The sequence below is a fragment of the Mastigoproctus giganteus genome, chromosome 4 (assembly GCF_048544385.1).
Source record: "Mastigoproctus giganteus isolate SK-2022 chromosome 4, ASM4854438v1, whole genome shotgun sequence".
In the NCBI taxonomy this organism is placed as follows: Eukaryota; Metazoa; Arthropoda; class Arachnida; order Uropygi; family Thelyphonidae; genus Mastigoproctus; species Mastigoproctus giganteus.
Genome location: NC_143578.1, coordinates 110,771,914 through 110,791,718, shown reverse-complemented (window position 1 = coordinate 110,791,718; position 19,805 = coordinate 110,771,914). Strand labels below are relative to the sequence as shown.

The following is a 19,805-nucleotide window of genomic DNA, read 5'->3' as shown; positions in this document are numbered from 1 at the left end:
GTGCCTTTGTTTCATAGGTGGTACTTGTTGTATAGTGGCTGTGTGCAGTCTAGTCTTGTCATTTAATAGCCTTGTAAAATTAAGGGAAAGAGTACTGGATTGCTGGAAGTTTTGCTCTAGAAAATGAGTTGTTAATCATTGAAATAAGCTGACTCTGGGTGGGAGGAGGAGGAATGGCATCTGAAAAATGCAGAGGCCAGCTAGATTGATACCTAGAGTAGGATGCAAACAAAATATATCCAGCATTTTTTTTTTTTTTGGCTGATGCAGCAAAATTCCAGCTTTCTTGTACTTTGCCGTCCAATATTAATAACAATGCTATTAAATGATATGACCTATTTCACTTTGAACTTCAGAAAGCCTAGTTGTTAAATTATTAGGGGGAAAAAAATTCTGGCAATATAGAGCAAGTAACTACGAAATGAAAAACTACATCTAAATGAAATAAATAAACAAAATAAATATAAAAAAGATAAACTATATTTTATACTTGATTTTATTATTACCTATAAAAGAAAAAAAATACATGATTTACACTAATAATTTTCCATGTAAAATACTAATAACATTTTTAAAAAATTATGAGCAACAGAATTAATAATTAAGTATCATTTCCAATTAAAAAAATCCCGCAAGACATATTACATAAACATGAACTAGAATCAGAAATCCTTATTGTACTTTCATACACAGTTATTCAATAACACACACACACACACGCACACAGACAGACAGACAGACATGAACATACCTCTTAGCAAATACACAACTAAGATCATCTAAAACTGTGTTCAAAGCCTGCTGCAACTCCTTCAGGATATTTGCTGCATCAGCTTCCAACTACAATAGAAAAGGAGAAAGGAAATATCATACACAAACACATGAACATATATGTGATAATTGATCTTCTCTGGAGCGAATTTCTTAAAAATGTATGGGCCAGTGAGGGGGAAACTTTTTTGCTGGTAGTGGGCTATGTGGAGTGATTTTCTTCATGAAATTTATAAATTTTGTGAAAATGAAAACTTTTAAAATAAATCCTTTTAAAAATTAATTCTTTTTTTTTTATTTGGCTGTCCTAAGTAGTGCTCAAAAAAATTGCATCACCTTATTTTTTAGGATGTTTGTCCTTATACTGGCAGCTAATATTTTAGAAATAGCTCAAAGAAAATAAGTAATAACAATACATATATGAAACTATTAATCGAAGAAAAATTTACTTTTATACTTTATGGATAAATATACAATAAAATAAGTACTTTGCTCCAAAATAAAAGAATGTTACTTATGGTTCATATAATAACAAAAAATCTAAGAAAGAGTGATTTTTTTCATTACTTTGCTCATACTAGAACAGGCTTCTATATAACCAAAAAACACAACAAAATGTAAACTAATATTTCATTGGCATACCCCTTGCTTTGATGATGCTACATCACTGCATATTGTTGTGGCATCAACCGAGGTTCTGAATGTATTCCTGGGAAATCTAATGGTACCAAACGTGGATTAATGTTTCCTGCAGTTCTCTCTAAGTGTTACTGGTTTCTTTTGCATTACTGAAACACCATTTTATTCCAACAATTTTCAAGTGGATTGAGGTCTGGATAGTTCCCAAGCCATGTTATTGTGCAAACTCATTTATCCTTTAAACATTTCCGCACCTGTGGACAATAAAGACAGTGAAATAAATTATGTTTAATGAAGCAAGAGTGCAATGTTTCATAAATTTAAAACTTTTGCTAATTGTATTCACAGAGCCAAAACTGTAAGTGGTACTTAGGTTTTGGCTCTGTGACATTAGTATTAGTAGAGGCATATGATGCAACAAAGTAAGCTTATACAGCATCAGCCCAAAAAAACAAAAAACAAAACCCCTTTTCCCATTTCATCCAGCCATTCACTATAAACATTTGTCTAGTTCTGCCTTGAATTTATTTAAGCTGTTAACTTCCACACCGACAGATGGATGCTTGTTTCAGCAATCAACCACCCACTGGCTAAAGGCAAATTTCCACACATCTATTCTACAATTGTCTTTCCTCAATTTGAATTTATTCCCTCTCAGGTGCATAATCTGAGCAAGAGAAAGAATCCCATCAGCACTGAGCTCGATCAAACCATTAAAGGCCATATACATCACAATCATATCACCACGCAAGTGCCTAGACTCCGGACACTGCAATTAGTGGAACTTAAAGCCTTTCTAGGTATGAGAAACCATTTGTTCCGCTCACCAATCTTGTTGCCCTCCTCTGTACTTGTTCCAGCAGCTCTACATCCTTCCTAAAATGAGGCCTCTAGATCTGTATGCAATACTCAAGGTGTGGCCTGCCCACTGCCTTATACAAAGGGATAATGACCTCTTTATCCCTACAAGAAAAATTCCTGTATATCATTGCCAAGACCATGTGAGCTACTCTTGCAAGCCTGTCTGCACTGCTCAGAAAACTTCATATCTGATTGCACAATTATTCCCCTCCCCAGTATAGCAACATTACTCTGGGGTTACTGCTACCCATATGCAATATTTTGCATTTGTGAATATTAAACTTCAGTTGTCACCTCTCAGCACATCTGCCCAACTTTTCTAGATCCTGTTGCAGCAGGGTACCATCATCATTGTCATTAACAACCCTGGCAACCTTTGTATCATCTGCAAATTTGGACATTAAACCTGATATAATTTCACCAGTATCTTAATAAATAAAGAAAACATCCATGGTCCCAACACCAAACCTTCAGGGACTCCACTAGTTAGGGCCAGCCCGACAGTTTAAGCTAACCAAGTGATCACTTGGGGCATGAAATTTTGAGGGCACCGAATCTAAATTACAAAGTTCTGGAAATGATCTTAATTCTGCTGTATTTGAAACTACTGAAAATCAGCAAAGACATTCAAATGGTAACAGGCAAAGATGTTTGCCATATCATTTGGAAACATAGGCTTACTAAAAAGATATTGAGTTCTTTTAATATATATTAATTAACTTAATAGGAGGACGTCTCCTATTCGCTGATGCTCGCCACCCACCCCCTCATTGCTAAGTGTATTCATTCTAAACAGGTACCGATTACATTTAGATTGGTTCAATGGAAACATTTTATGATTTTAATGAATTTATATACCGTTTTAATAAGAAATTAACAACATTTATGTTTAAGATCTATAATTCAGCTTTTTCAACATTATAAATTACCTGATTTTCTCCTGTGCATCCCCTATAATTTAATGAATTTGATGAATATAATTTATAAGGAAGTTATATTTGGTTTTTAAATGAATAAATTGCATGGCTTGATAAAAAATAAACAGAAGATTGAAAATTACCGGAGATTAAATTATCTGAGGTAGTGTGTTGAAATAAGAGAGACAAAAATAGGTTTCCAATCTTATTTGTAATAAAGAAATAAGTAGCATCCAATTTATTTGCATTTAATCCATAACTTTGTTCTTTTTCGGGAAAGTTTGAATCTTATTTTTAATGTAACCTTTGCAGCCACTGCACTGCAATTGCCGAGGTCAACGATACAAGTAATTGTAGAAATTTTGTAAAAGCTACAAAAACTCGAATATAAATTTAATAAAAGCGGATCAATGGCAAGAATCAGAATCCATTAATTGTGTTTTTTAGCACTATATTTGTAATAATATCTTGATACTACATATATTAAAGAATAAAAAAATTAAAACAATCAAAACAAAACTGTAATTTTTACCTTTTATCTTATCTTAATCCTAATTAGAACCCACAATAGTCTGAGAAATTATTTTATACCTTACAGTAGATATTCATTAAAACTGATACTCTGAGGAATTTCAGACCTCTAGGTTTATTTCTCATCAAGTTAGTCACAAAATTTTATTGTTGCGATTATGATAATGATCATTACGATTCATTTCATAGATTATCACCACAAAAATATCAAATAATATTACAACAGTTGTTAGTATTATTTATTATTTTCGATTTCATAATTATAAAAAATGAAACATTATTCCTTATTATTTTATAGTTAAAAGAACGATTCTTGGATGTAAAATTTATCGGGTGTCGAATATCACAAGAGAAAGGCTAAGACTCAATTGGAAATTAAAAAGCAATCAGGGTCTTGGAAAAAATTCTAAAAAGAAGAGCTAGCTTTGAGAGAATCCGTAATAAGTGAAACTGTGGTTTTAGAAGACAGGAAAGATGATCTTTCTTTGCATGTGGCTGCAGAAGTGGCAGATAGCATAATAAATTCAGATCTTAGAGAAGAATGTGTTGATGGGATCATCGATAATATTTCAGATCCTGCAACATGGTCATCTATTATGACAGATTCACTTAGATTAAAAGCAGTTTTAAAAGGACCGGAAAAGCCAAGTGCTGATTTTAGTTACCCTAAAGACAAAAATAACCATAGATTTACTGTTGCAAATGTCAAAAGGAAATTGAGAAATGGAGAGGAGATTACCAGAACATGGCTTGTGTATCATCAATTAAAAACCCAGCGTTTTGCTTTTTTTGCAAACTCTTTAGCTCGACAAAAATTTCTCTTGATCAGGATGGTTATAATAGAGAAATGTGATGGTTATAATTGGAGAAATTTGAGTCAACCCCTTAAGAGCATAAAACCTCACCAATTCATTTTGAATTGCATAAGAAATGGATAGAACTCAAGAAAAGGGCATCACGTAATGAAACATTAGATTCACATTTTCAACAAAATTTGAGTGCTAAAACTCGTTATTGGCAAAGAGTATTAGAAAGACTATTTGCATAGTCAAATTTCTCGGAACCAGTGTCTTGCATTGTAGAGCATTTGCAAAGAGTAAAATCTAATGAATTCCATAACCACTATTTAGGGTAAACTGTTAAAAATGAACTAATATAGCTAATGTCCGCAGTGTAAAATAAGATATTAGAAAATTTAAAGCAGGCAAAATATTATTCGATAGATGTTGATTATACTCCAGACATAAGCAAAGTTGAACAGATGTCAATAGTAATGTTTTCTCAATATCAAATCAAGTAGCAGAAATTTGTGAGAATTTTCTGAATTTCATTCTGGTCGAGTAAACAACTGTGTCAGAACTTACCGAGGTTATTTTTAGGGAACTTGAAAAGTCCGGTATTTCCATCAGTAACATGGTCAAGGATATGACAATGCTTCAAACATGAAAGGCAAACATTTGGGTTTCAAAAAAGGATTATTTACCTCAATGTTCTTGAGGTAAATAATCGAGCATTTTTTGTTCCTTGCCATTCTCACTCTTTGAATCTTACCATCAAATGCTGCTAAATCATCTCACATCGCTGTATCATTTTTTAGAGTAATACAGGCTATCTATGAGTGGATCTACAAGATGGTCTCTTTTAATCGAAAATGTTAATAAATTAATAGTTAAACCATTGAGTGAAACTAGATGGGAAAGTACAATAGAGGCGATAAAACCTTTCAGGTTTCATTCCGGTGAAATATATGATTCCTTTTATGAAATAAGTTGAGATTTGGCCCTTGATCCATTACTTTTCCACTTCTGTGACCAGTTGTCGTAGCATGCTTTGCAAATGATAGGCTTATAGTTGCTGTAAGGAATTTGAGGATGTTGTGAGAGAGTGGGTTGAGGATGTTTAGCGGCAATATCAGCACTTTAATTTCCTGAAATACCAGAATGACCAGGAATCCAGCAAAAACTGATTGAACACATTGCAGGAAATTAACTGGGAATGAATGCATTTCAAGTTAGGGTGGGAAGATGAGAACTTCTTCCTTATGTCAGACATGTGTAAATTATGGCAGGTGAGATGGATAACTCAACAGGGAAAATGCTGAAGGCTAATGGTGGTGAGGCTGTAGCAGTAAATGAAGGAAAAACTACAGCAGCACCTACCGGCACTGGCAATTTTCGATCTGTCAGATTTTACAGGCATGGAAGTTCAGAGTAGTGTGAGCTGAATGCAACTGCCAGATATTGCAAGAAGGTATGCTATTTTTCCCTCACTGAAGAAAATGTACATCGTAAGAGGCAGAAACTTATGTCCAAGGTAGAACAGGAGCAGTTGTGTTCCTGAAAAATATAACTTAAATCAATATTCCAATTCTGAACAAGCTGTTTAATCTTGAGTGAAGCAGGTCTATTTTCATGTGGTTTGCTCTCATAGAAAAAATCCAACCAAGTATTATAAAGATACTCCCAACTGGGGTGTGATGGAAGACTGGATTTGAGCAGTGTATTGGAGCAGTAATGTTTTCCTACAAAGATGTAATGGCGGGATCATGCACTTCGATATTTCCTGGGAATGAATGCATTTCAAGTTAGGGTGGGAAGATAAGAAATTCTTCCTTATGTCAGACATGTGTAAATTATGGCAGGTGAGATGGATAACTCAACAGGGAAAACGCTGAAGGCTAATGTTGGTGAGGCTGTAGCAGTAAATGAAGGAAAAACTATAGCAGCACCTACTGCACTGGCAGTTTTCGATCTGTCAGATTTTACAGGCACGGAAGTTCAGAGTAGTGTGAGCTGAATGCAACTGCCAGATATTGCAAGAAGGTATGCTATTTTTCCCTCACTGAAGAAAATGTACATCGTAAGAGGCAGAAACTTATGTCCAAGGTAGAACAGGAGCAGTTGTGTTCCTGAAAAATATAACTTAAATCAATATTCCAATTCTGAACAAGCTGTTTAATCTTGAGTGAAGCAGGTCTATTTTCATGTGGTTTGCTCTCATAGAAAAAATCCAACCAAGTATTATAAAGGTACTCCCAACTGGGGTGCGATGGAAGACTCTGGATTTTTAGCAGTGTATTGGAGCAGTAATGTTTTCCTACGAAGAGGTAATGGGGGATCATGCACTTCGATATAAAGACTTTGGAATGTCTAAATATCATCCAGCATAGCCCTCAGAGCACTGTGCTGGATGATATTTAGACATTGCAAAGTAGTGCTTCTGGCAGAGTCATATACTAGACAACCATAATCTAAGCCCGAATGGGTTAAAAGTTCTGTAAAGGTGAATTAAAGTATATCGATCAGCTCCTCAAGACATGGACGAGACTGACCAAAGTATGTTCATATGCTTTAGACAAACATTTCTTAATTGGGTGATGGGAGCTTGGAAATTAAGCTTGCTGTCTAATCTAATATAAGACCAAGAAATCTGACAGTAGTAGAAAGTGGAAATGGAGTATTGTTGATTTGTAATTCAGGATCAGAATGAAGAGCCTGACTCTTGCAAAAGCGGGTGGCAGTGCATTTCTTTTCTGATAGTTGATAACAATTTCTAAAAGTCCAGGATTCTATTTTGGTTATGGCAAGTTGGAGTTGGCATTCAATGGTATTGATACTTTGAGACCGACAGGAGATGGTAAGATTGTCTGCATACATATAAATTTGAAACTGCAAAAAATGTTCAGCTAAGTATCAATCCCTGTGGGAATCCTTCCTGAACGGGAGAAGCAGAAAGTATGTTTTCATACCGGATCTGAAAAGCGCGCAATTGCAGGAAATTTTTAATTATTTCAGGCAAATGGCCCCTAAATCCCAGATGGTAAAGATCCATAAGAATACCATGATGCCAGGTAGCGTCAAATGCCTTTTCAAGATCTAAGTTGACCATAACTAGATGTTTCCTGACAAAGGAATTGCGGATATGAGATTCGGCTTTGATGAGTACATCTAGGGTTGATCTATTTTTTGGAAAGCCATACTAATGATCTGCAGGAGATTCTGTGACTCCAGGATGTAAGTGAGCCTACTATGAATAGTCCTCTCGAAAATTTTACCCAAGCAGCTCATGAGAGATATGGGCCTATAATTTTGAACCAGGGTAGGATCTTTTCCTGGTTTTGGTATGGCAATAATAAAAGAATGCCGCCAGGAAGAAGGATAAGCATTTTCATAGAAAATTCAATCGTAGAAGATCAACAAAGTAAGAAAGTCCTTTTCATGTAAATTCTTCAGCATAATGTAATGAATACCATCTGGGCCTGTGGCACTATTGTATGATCTATTTAATGATTCTTTGAGTTCTGGTAATGTAAAAGGTTGGTAGTATGGGAAGGAGTGCCGTGTGAAGAAGTTGATTTTATGCCATTCTGCAGCTGCTTTGATGTTATATTTGGGCAGAATAGCCATCCCAGTTCGCCTTTCTAAACTTCCAAGTGGATCGATGGTCTGGATTTACAGTTACCCTGTTTGCAATGTGCAAATAATCGCTATTAAAGGGATCAGTTAACACCGATCACGTCATGATTGGAAAAATGGACGGTGAGCAAATTGACAAGTCAATTACAGAAGTGGATCCTGTAGGTAGGTGCATGTGGGAGATTCAGAGTTTAGTTGTTGTTATTTGGTTTTTAGGAGCATTTGCAACTAAGGCCATATTGCTCCGGGGATAGGTGGTGGTCATTCCCTGACCTTTCCGCATCCTCTGTATTTGGTTGTCACGGGCTCGACCCCTGGTCTAATCAAGAAGCGTGTGCTATGTACTGCTGCTCCGGCCCACCTGACTATGGAGGCACCTCAGAGTTTAGTAAATTTAGATCACTGTTATTCAAAAACTCCTCAATCAATTTGCCTCTTGTGTCCATTGTAGTGGATTCTCACAATGAATGGTGGCCATTAAAATCACCGAAAAGGCAAATTGGTGTTGGGAGTTGTGTGAGGATAATATCCAGTTCTTAATAAGGAAATGGCAGAGATGGTGGAATGTAAATAGAAACAAGAGTAACTGAATTACCAACTTCAATATGAGCTGCCACAGCTTCTAGGGAGGTTCATAACTGGATTAGCCTAGAAGGAATATTTCAATTAATAAGAATAGGTACTCCTCCACGTGTAGGAGATTCTGATCTTCTATCTCGTCTGTACATGATATAATTTGAAAATGTTGGCGAGATCTGCGGTGATAGGAATGTTTCCTGTACGCATACACCTATGGGATTAAATTGGGTGATTAAATTCTTCAAGTCATCTGAATGGCTTCTTAGTCCTCTGCAGTTCCATTGTATGATGTTTTGCATTATTTGGGTTTAGTTGTGGAAGATTCATCTGACTTTTTTTTTTTTTTTTTTTTTGTATGGGGCATTTCTTCCAGTCTTTTTTGGGCACATGGGGTGTCCAGTATCTATTGTGTCATTGGCATGAAGTTCCAAGACGGGTTCCTCATAACCTTGGCATTCATCCACTTCCATACTGTTAGTGGGTGCTTTGGTTTTCTTAGTCTTTAGCAGTTTTCAATTTTTCTATGTCACTCGAGACCACTGGAGTGTCAATTTTTTGTTTGTTTATTTGGTTTTTAGGAGCATTAGCAACTAAGACCATACTGCTCCGGGGATATGCGGTGGTCATTCCCTGACCTTTCCACATCCTCCGTATTTGGTGATCACGGGCTCGAATCCCGGTCTAATCAAGAAGTGTGTACTACGCACTGCTGCTCCTGCCCACCTGGCTACGGAGGCGCCAGGAGTGTCAGTTGGAATACTGATTGGAGTGTTAGTGGTTTCAATGATTTTAGTTTTAGGAATGTCTTTTCCACATGCTGATAGGGTTGCTTTAACCCAGTTAGCAAGAGAAGTGTTGGGCGATATTGACATATCTGTTTGAACTGCAGTTGACGAATAGCTTCAGGTGTGAGACACATAAGATCGACTAGGCACGGTCAACATAATCAGTCTGCGTACCTCAGGATATGTGACTTTATGTTCAATTTTGTATTTTTGAATTTTTTTTCAAGTTTTCCACATTCCACATGATTTTGAAAAAGCAAGGTGGCTTCCTTTACAGTTGGGGCAAATGGGAGATGAGGCTGAACAATCTATTTGGTCTTTTGATCCAGAAATTGGACAGATCCTCTGCACGCCTGCTGAGAGTGCCCATATTTCTGGCGTTTAAAGCAACGAATCAGGTTTGGGATGTAAGGGTGAATTCGGCAATTTAAATAACCAGCTTTTACTGTGGATGGCAATTCTGGGGTACTAAATGTTAAGATGATGGATCTAGTAGGAACGAGATTTCCATCTTTTTTTGTCATTATTCGTTTGGCACTGATCACTTTTTGACTGCTAAGCTCTTGAACTAGTTCTTCCTCAGAGACTGTAAGTAGGTCCCACTCTGTGATAACACCTTTAGATGAATTTCAGGTGTTGTGGGAAGTAACAGATACTGGCAGTCCGCCAAACGTCTTTGTTTTTAGCAGCCATTCAGAATGCTTAGAGGAAGCTGTTTTAATTAGGAAGTCTCCCGATTGCAGTCTTTTCACCATTTTTGGTAATCCAGCAATGGATTCTAAATATCTTTGAATTAGAAATGGTGATAGCTTGCCTACAGGTTGCATGGAGAGGGAGTGTATTGCCAAAAAGTTTGGCAAGTCATGGCACTGTTCTTCCCTCTGAAGTCTATTTGGTTGGTTCATGTCATTATTGGTTGATGTGTCTGGCTTTGAGTTTAAAGCCTCTAAAGGTGGATACTCATTTATGTCCATGGTTGCTCCTTTTTGCCCTGGAGGATAACTTTTCCCCCAAGGTTATCGGCCCCACCACGTGGAGGCAGCAGCGGTGCCACCTAGTGACCAAGCGACTAGCGAAGTTAGTTGGTTAGTGAGAAAGCTAATAAATATACAAAGAAAAGAAAGGTGATTTCCCTTTCTGGGTTCTCACTCAAAATCTGTTAAGTACAGAACCACTTACAGTGAACTGATAATAATAAAGGCACTAGAAATTAAACAAAATGAAATCACTGTCAAAAATCGCTCTATATATCATTTGGGAAAAATTGCTTGGACACTATCCCTTGGCACTCAGGGCCTTTCAGCCTGGTCTGTGCTTGCTGACAGGAGAGACTGCTTCTACAGGGATGGGGTGCACTTAAATAGAAAGGGTGCGAAAATATTTGCTGATGCTATCAAGGCAGTGTTAGGTGGGTCAGAAAACTGCTAGCTTGTAGGGATACACATACTAAAATGTTAATAGTTGCCGCAGGCAGACACAAAAGTGATTCTTGCACTGCTTCTATTAGAATGAGCAGCAGCCTGGAAAGCAAGGCTGGAGATTTCCAGGACTGCTGGGAATCACAGTGGAACAAATAAATACATGGGGTGTATTAGGGTAACTAAGAGTAGAAACAGATGCATGTATACTTGCATGTACACTAATGCTAGGGGTATAGTTAATAAATTTGATGGGCTTGAAGTGCTAGTCATGACATCAAAGGCAGATATTGTTGGGATATCAGAGACATGGTGTCACACAGACATAAGCAGTGCAGAACTGGAATTTGGGTAGTACAATGTGTACAGAAAAGATAGACAGGGCAGGAAAGGAGGAGGGGTTATGCTGTTAGTTAAGAAACACATAAAATCTAAGGAAGTGCATCCAATTGATGTTGATGGACAATGCAATGTTGAGTCTGTTGGTGTGACAAACACTGGGAAAGGAAAAATGAGAGTAGGTGTGTGTGTGTGTGTGTTATAGGCCTAATGAATCTGATGAGCATAATGAGCAATTGTGCAGAGAAATAGAGCGGGCCAGTTAATTCGAGTGTCTTATAATGGGGGATTTTAATTTCCGGATATTGACTGGAATTTGTGGGTTGGTCACTCATGCACTAGCAAGGCTTTTGTGGATTTTATTGGATGATTCTTTCTACAGCAACATGTTCGAGAGGCAACCAGAGGGAGTAATACTCTTGACTGATTATCAGCATGATTATTCATGCATTAAGAATTTGCAGATAAAGGAACCACTGGGTGACAGTGATCACAAGGTACTGTTGTGGGAAATACTTAAAGATGTAACTACCATCAAGGCTAAAGCAAAGGGCTTTTGCTTTCGTAAAGGGGTCTCAGACAGTTTTTAAATTCTGTACAGTGGGATCAACTGATGATGTTACCAATGTTAAATTCTAAATGCGAAGCCTTCTGAGACTTAATTTTGGAGGCTACTAGGCTTTTCATAGCAAGAAATACTGTTCAAGGTATGGATGTCAGATGAATTAATGAGGCTCATGGCAGAGAAGAAAAATGTATGGGATGCATATAAAGTATCAGGTGACACAGAAGCCTATGGCAGATAAACAGATAAACTAGTCTGTATTCAAGTCACAAAGGAAGTTAGGCAGGTGAAGGCAGATTATGAGAAATCTTTGGTAAAGGATGCAAAGAAAAACAGCAAAGAGTTCTTTACTTATGTAAACTCTAGAAGGCAAGGGATGAATCAAATTGGACCACTTAACATAGATGGGTTGAAGAAGAACTCTTTATTATATACAGAAGGCACATTGCTGTATATATTTAACCGCAGGGGCTCACATCTGGTAAGTATGGGCTAGGCACACACCCAGGGTCCTGAGCTGGATATCATCATTCTTCTCTCTCTCTCTCTCTCTCTCTCTCAGAGTAACTCAGAAATTTTTTTTGGCTGGTGCAGCATAAGCCTCAGGTTTCCTTGCAACATAGGGCTAATAATAATAATAACTCCCTTCATGGCTACAAGCCAGGGGTTTACATAAAAGAAATTACACAACATAATAAACAAAGATAAGACAAAAAACAAAAACAGCATCATGACTCTAGAAAGGTTTGAACACTGGAGCGATGGACAGGTGACGTGATCCTGGGAAGGAAGTTGACTGAGTATGTTCTGCCTATATTTCTTATCTACTGCTAACTTGTAGAGGTCGCTGTCCAAGGAGTGTATGTATGTCCTGCAGCATTTGCACTGATAAGAACTGATCAGATAATTTTAACCGGCTTTGAATGGCCCGAAGGGTTGGATTGGCCCTAATGCTTAGCACTGGGATCCTCCATCCGCAGTTAGCCTAGAAATCTGGTACTGAAATAATGCTAACCATCATTTTGACGGCAAGTCTTCTCTCGTGAATGATGGCAGGAAGAGTCCCCCTGCACCAAGGACCACCCAGATGAGCTGCTGCCATTTGGGTGGTCCTTGGTGCAGGGGAAAGCCAAAATTTCTATATGGCACACTTCATTAGCCAGAATTCCCCCGTGAAAATCCGTCTAAGATGGGTCATAGCATTTGAAGTCCAGACTTCGGTGCTTAGAGTATGACCGGATAAACACATCTTAATATATCTGCACCCAACAGCCTGGTCATGGGCGTGTATAAGTTGTTGTTTAATCATCCGCTGGAGTCGACAGAACTTTATTTTCAAGTGGTCTACGTGCAGTAGAAAGGAGAGCTTTTGATCAAAAATAATGCCCAGATCTGTATGCTGTTGGATGGCAGAAATTGCGGATCCTCTTAAAATGGGCTAATGGGCTGCACTATTGTTGGGTTCCGTTTGTGAGAGAAAGTCAACTGTTTTGACTTCTCAGGATTGATGTGAAGCTGAAACAGGAGAGGAAGGCCTCAAGGTTCCGAATTTTCTGAAGGATTAAGGCATTAATGTATTCAGCAGTGTGTCCAGGGCTGTACCATCAGCAAAGGTGATGATATCAGTTCGGCCCATCACAAACAGCATGAGAACAAGATTCCGGACAGGACCCTGCCTTGTGGGACTCCAGCTGTAATAGTCCTGGTGTAATGCAAATTGCCATCGCAAACAATAATGGTCCTGTTCTCAAGCATTGTCTGAATAAACCAGAGCACGTCTCTACCAATGAAGTAATACTCATGTAGTAGCCTTGCTAATGCATGAATGGATATGGAATCAAATGCTGCCTGGACAACGAAATACGTAATGGTGATATTTTAATGGTGCTCAACTGCCTCAAGGATCTTGGTAGTGGTGGTGACTAGATTTGTAGCAGTAGATCTTGACTGCGTAGCACAATTTCTGTGGTTAACATTCTCGGAAGAGATTTCTCAAAGAGCTTTAATAGGCTTGATGCAGAAGAAATTGGACGGAAGTGACTTGGCTGAGAAGCAGAGCGTATTTTCGGCAGCAGTCTTACTAGATAGACATGCCACATAGGAGGGAAGAATTTTTGATTAAGGATCTTGTTAAATGAGAGGACAGGCTTAACAACAAATGTACTGAGACATTTCAGCATAAACTGAGGAATTCTGTCGGCATCGGATGCGGCTGGATGTTAAGCTATTCATTGCATCGATCAACTGGTATTTGGTGAGGTGAACTGAATTTAAGGGGTCTGTTGAAATCAGATTGGTTGGGAATTCCATTGGTGTAGTGGATTCTGGTTGAGTGATGAACCTAGTTATGTGGCTGAGTCAACTGCTCAGATTGAGTGAGTCAAAGGCGTCCTCTGATTGGTTTCTATGGAAGGGCTTCACCTTATTTATAGTAGCCTTTAGGTGAAGTTTTATCACCTCCCTCTTGTTCCTAATAAAAAGTGCCCTAGCTCAGGAGAAGGCAATTCTGTCCATGGGTGAGACGGAGTTTTTCTGCTTTTTGTGCAAATTCTGTTTAGTGTGGAAGCTTTCAGACTTTTGGATTCCACCAGGTCTTTGAATGCTCTGTGATGGTTAGTTTCTTCGTTGCAGAGATGCATTGCAGGATCATCTTGACTATTGATGATCAAGCTCAGGTAGCTGATAAACTGAATGTGTATTTTGCATCTACATTAACATATGAGAAGTTATTCAATGAGGGAAATGCCAGAAGTTTATCAAACTCTAAAGGGAGCTAAGTGATTTTGTGATAACTGAGTGGAGGAGAAATTGTTGAAGTTAAATATAAGGAAGGCACCTGGAGTAGAAGGGATCTTATCCAATTATATTAAAGGGTGCTGGAAAAGGAAGTAAGCAAACCCTTAGCCATAATTATGAACGCTTCCTGGGACTCAGGAGAGGTCCCTATGAACCGTAGGTGTGCAAACGTATCACCAATTCACAATGGGGGTTCACAAAAAGTGACACAAGTAACTATAGACCTGTTAGTTTAACTTGTGTTCTGGGGAAAATAATGGAACCACTGGTAAAAGAAGCATTGCAGGATCATGTAGACAAGACTGCAGTAATACTTATGACACAGCATGGGTTTGTTAAAGGGAGGTCTTGTCTGACCAATTTGATTGGATACTATGGTCACAAAGGAACTGAATTCCAAAAATAATTTTGATATCATATACTTGGATTTCAGGAAAGCTTTTGATACTGTTGCACATGGAAGACTGCTGTACAAATTGGAGAAGTATGGCATTAAGGGTAAGTTGCTACAATGAATAAAGGGATGGCTGAGTGGGAGACGACAGAGTGGTAATCAATGGACACTGCCCTTTGGGGACAAATGTTATTAGTGGAGTTCAGCCGAGGGTTTGGTGTTCGACCCATTGTTGTTTTGTATATTTATCAATGATATTGATGAAGGTATATATATCAGGTTTAATGTCCAAGTTTGCAGATGATACAAAGGTTAGCAGGGTTGTTAACAACAGTAAAGACAGTATGCTACTCCAATAGGACCTACATAAGTTAGGCAAATGGGCTGAGAAGTGAAAAAGACCTAGGGGTAATTGTGCAATCAAATATGAAGTTCGCTGACAGTGCAGACGGGCTGCCATGGCAGGTAATGGAGTCTTGTCAATGATATATAGGAATTTTGCTAGCAGGGACAGGGAGGTGATTAACCCATTACACAAGGCAATGGTCAGGCCATACCTAGAATACTGTGTAGAGGTTGGGAGGGTTCATTTTAGGAAGGATGCAGAGTTGCTAAAATGAGTACAAAGAAGGGCAACAAGATTGGTGAGGGGAACAAAGAGGTGATTTTACCAAGAAAGGCTTAAGTTCTGCAAATTGAGCACCTGGAGATTAGGCACCTGTGAATTAATTTGATTGAGGTGTATATGGCCTTGAATGGGTTGAGCAAGACGAATGCTGATGGGATCCTTGCTCTTGCTCAGATTAAGAACCTGAGAGGGCACAGTTTCAAATTTAGGGAAGACAATTGTAGAATAGATTAGCAGAAATTTGCCTTTAGCCAGCAGGTAGTTGATTGGTGGAACAGACTTCTATCTTTTATTGTGGAAGGTGATAGCCTAAATAAATTTAAGGCTGAGCTGGACAGACATTTAGAACAAATAATGGAGGGGTGAAATGAAAGGTTTTTTTTTTTTGGCTGATGTTGCATAAGCTTGCTTTCTTGCATCCTATGCCTCTGCTAATGCTAAAGTGCAATGGCTGTCAATGCTTTTCCTATGTAACTCTATTATTTATTATTATTATTAGCCATATGGTGCAAGGAAGCTTGAGGCTTATGCTGCACCAGCCAAAAAAAATTTCTGAGTTGCTCTAAGAGAGAGAGAGAGAGAGAGAGAGAGAGAGAGAGAGAGAGAGAGAGAGAGAGAGAGAGGGAAAACAAGAGTCAGAAGTAGAAGGAAATCACCAAGAAAGAGAAGAATTATGATATCCAGCTCAGGACCTTGGGTGTGCCAATCCCATACTCACCAGATGTGAGCCCCTGGGGTTAAATATGTTAAACTACAGGAAGTCAGCCACATTAGTCTTACTTATCCCATGTGCTTTCATCCTTACCATTGGAAGTCTATGAAGAAATCTCATATAAAAAAATTTAGAAGTCTGTAAATCTTTTTCTGCTTATTTCTTAACAACCCCATTACCAAACTTACATCACTAAATTCAATACTTCGTAAAAGCGAGGTGACATTTCTTAAGTAAGGGGTGGCCTAGATCCATAAATATAGCCAATAAAAGCAGGAGCGCACAAACATAATGTCATAACAGAACACATGTGCACCATAAGTTTCCCCCCCCACCATGAAGCGGAAACATTAGCAAACCAAATGAAAGATTTCTGTTTTATTTGCTGTATCGTTGTTTGGTATAATATTTTAAAGATGATAAACATAGCTAGTTTCCAAATGCATAATCAACCCTAGAAAGCCACAAGAAATTTTGGTATAACATTGTATTTGATGAAATTTTACAAATCCACAGCAAAAAAATTGCTGTGGATTTGTTACTTTGTGCCTGTTGCTTTGCTGCTCTAGTCTGGGTCATGATTTCCATTTAAATACAATTTAATTAATTAACAATGAAAATTAATAAGGTTAATAAATTTAATTGACAATAATACACGAAGTTAATGCAGTGATACGCATTACACTATCTAGTTTTATGGTATACCTACTCTACAAGTTATGCTATACTGTAACTATCACAATGTTAAATTAGTTATATCCTTAGCTAAATAGAAAAGATAACGCCCAACAAGCGACTATAACCTTCAAACTACTTATTAATCACAATTAAAACTTACTATTCTTCTGAACTGCTGGTTATGTACTACAATATTCGTGCCAAAATACCAATACAATATCGGTACAAGTAGCGGGTCACAACTCACAAAATCACTAGCTAAATTTAAAAAATAAGCTAATGAACGTTACTGGGCCTATTTAATCTATTTGTAAAACACAATTTAATATGTTAATTAATTAAGAATATGGTAAAAATTTCAAAAAAAAAAAGGACATCCATTTGAAGGAGCTCAAAAAGTCTACTACCACATGGATCAGAGTTGCCCTGAAAAATGCAATTGACTACATCCACATAGTGATCTCTAATTGTGGGAAGTAATTTTGTCTCAAGAATTTCCTTGTACATCTCAGAATTTAATGTATCCTTCATAAATTGAAGATGAGTAACAACTCTATGTAAAACACAGCCCATATCATTTGATTTGAAGAATGTTTCACTATGGAGATGATACAGTCAGGTTGAAATTCTCTTTTTCATCTAATAGTCTGCTGATGCCATCAGAATCATGAAAGTTGAATTTTGATTTATCAGCAAAAATTACACATTTCCACTGATTCTCAAACCAACCACCATGTTATTTTGCTCACTTTAGATGGGCAAAATAACATGCTAGTTGGGCTTTCATTTTTTTCCATCAAAAGTTACATTTTTCTTGGGTGAAGCACTTCTAATTCTGATGAGAAAAAGGATCTGCAGCAGCATTACCTTTACTCCTGTATCCTCCCATAACATTTTGAGATTTGCAGATGAGCATCTTCTGTTTCAGACACACAGACGAACCATAAATCTGTCCTATGCTGCAGAAAACAATCGTGGGTGCCAAATTCCTTTCTAGCTGTTTAGACTAACAGTTTCTGATAATTTTCACAATAAATATGCCATTGTTGATTGATTACAGTGAATCATTTTAGCTATTTCATGCACAGAATGTCCCTCTGCATTCAGTGCAGCAGCAACAGTTTTCCTACAATGTGTTAATTGTAAAAAATTATCCATTGCAATAGCACAGAATATTGGCCTTGTGGCATAATGCACTCATTTATGGCACGTGATATATCTAAGAGAGTGCTTGCGAGTGATGGACGATGCAATATGGTAATTCTATTGCAAAACATATATGATATCTTTCCACATTTCACAGAAATTTGGTGAATTTAGCAAGTGATGCAATTTTTTTGAGCACTCCCCTGTATATAAGCATGAAATTACTGCCAAAAATCAAATCATAATTTTTGAAAAATCCCCCCCCACACCAAAAAACATAAAAGGTTTGTAAAAAAATTGCAAGAAACTTGCCACACTTCTTATTTTTGATGTAAAACCATCTTCCACATCTATTTATGCTTGATTTTATGCTGTTTCATTAGCTTCTGTATCTGAATTCCTGAGAATTTTGGTTTTGAGGCACAACCCTCTTCTTCTCCTGCAGTAATTTATATATGAGTATTATTATTATTTACATTTATTATGTATATCTATATATACAGTAAGTGCTGTTTATAGCGATCATTGGTTATTAGAATCAGCCACTTTATAGAATCAAATTTCAAAGATTCAAATGAATCAAACTGATTCAAATAAATCAAATGCACTACTTTTCATTGTTTATTAGAATCACATCTTCAGTTATAAGAATCAATTTTGAAAATGCCTCTGTGATATTTTTCTAAAGCACATTTCTAAAGCAACCATAAAACAATAAAAATAACATTTGCGATAATACTCATAACTGGAATTCTGTGTGCTTTTACGTTATTATGGTGAAATGTGTTTCCCCTTCACTGAATTCTTTAATCATATAAAAAACATAAAAGCATTTTCAGAATCTGCTTTTCATTCCTATATCTACAACTTTGTAAAATTTTTACCCTGTATCTCAATTGCGCATGTCGTGTTGCAATTTGTGTATGCCATGTGCTTTGTTATTGATTGACACTTGTCTTTTTAACTGTATTTTAAATTTTTTTTTTTTTTTTTTTGCAGAAGTTGTATAAATTTGCTTTCTTGCATCATTTGCCACTACTAATACTAATGCTAAAATTTACTTTGTTACTAATGTAATGCATTTGATAAATGGCAGCTATATTCTCCTCCAGAGGAAGCTGTTTGCAATTAGCATTCCGCTGATATACTCTTTCACTGCATTCCAGCTGAGGGGGAAAAAACTGGGTGTTTACAGTAATTAGTCTCTGACAAGACCTGCTGTTTACAAAAAGTACTCTACAACTGAATACATAAAAGCGAATATACAGCCAATGTTTTGCTAATTTCACCTCTTGAAAATACAGCAGTAGGATGTACAGTAGGTATGAGTATATACAGTATTCACTTTTCCAGTTTTAATTATGAAATTGCTAGTTCTTTGAACACTACTTATTTTTTCCATAATTTGTTTTGGGAGACATCATTATACCAATGGTATATCTGAAACTGGAGTATGAAGAAGCACATTACACTGATTATATACAGCACATTTTGTGCTGTATATATGCATATATATAAAATTGAAACAAATGTTAAACTAATATGATGCATTCTACCACATACAACAATTTTCGATGGGACTGTCATCAGATAAATTTGGAGGCCAGGGTAAGCACACAAAATTCTTGAAC

At 37.2% G+C, this 19,805-nt stretch overlaps 1 protein-coding gene across 1 annotated transcript in view; it reads right to left on the bottom strand.

Annotated features, from left to right (window-relative positions):
- Positions 1-19,805, bottom strand: part of unc-13 (protein unc13 homolog) — a 1,321,962-nt gene that overhangs the window by 150,420 nt on the left and 1,151,737 nt on the right. The window contains exon 35 of the mRNA XM_090372343.1: positions 752-840. Coding sequence (XP_090228469.1) covers positions 752-840 — 89 coding nt within the window. The remainder of the gene's footprint in view (positions 1-751; positions 841-19,805) is intronic.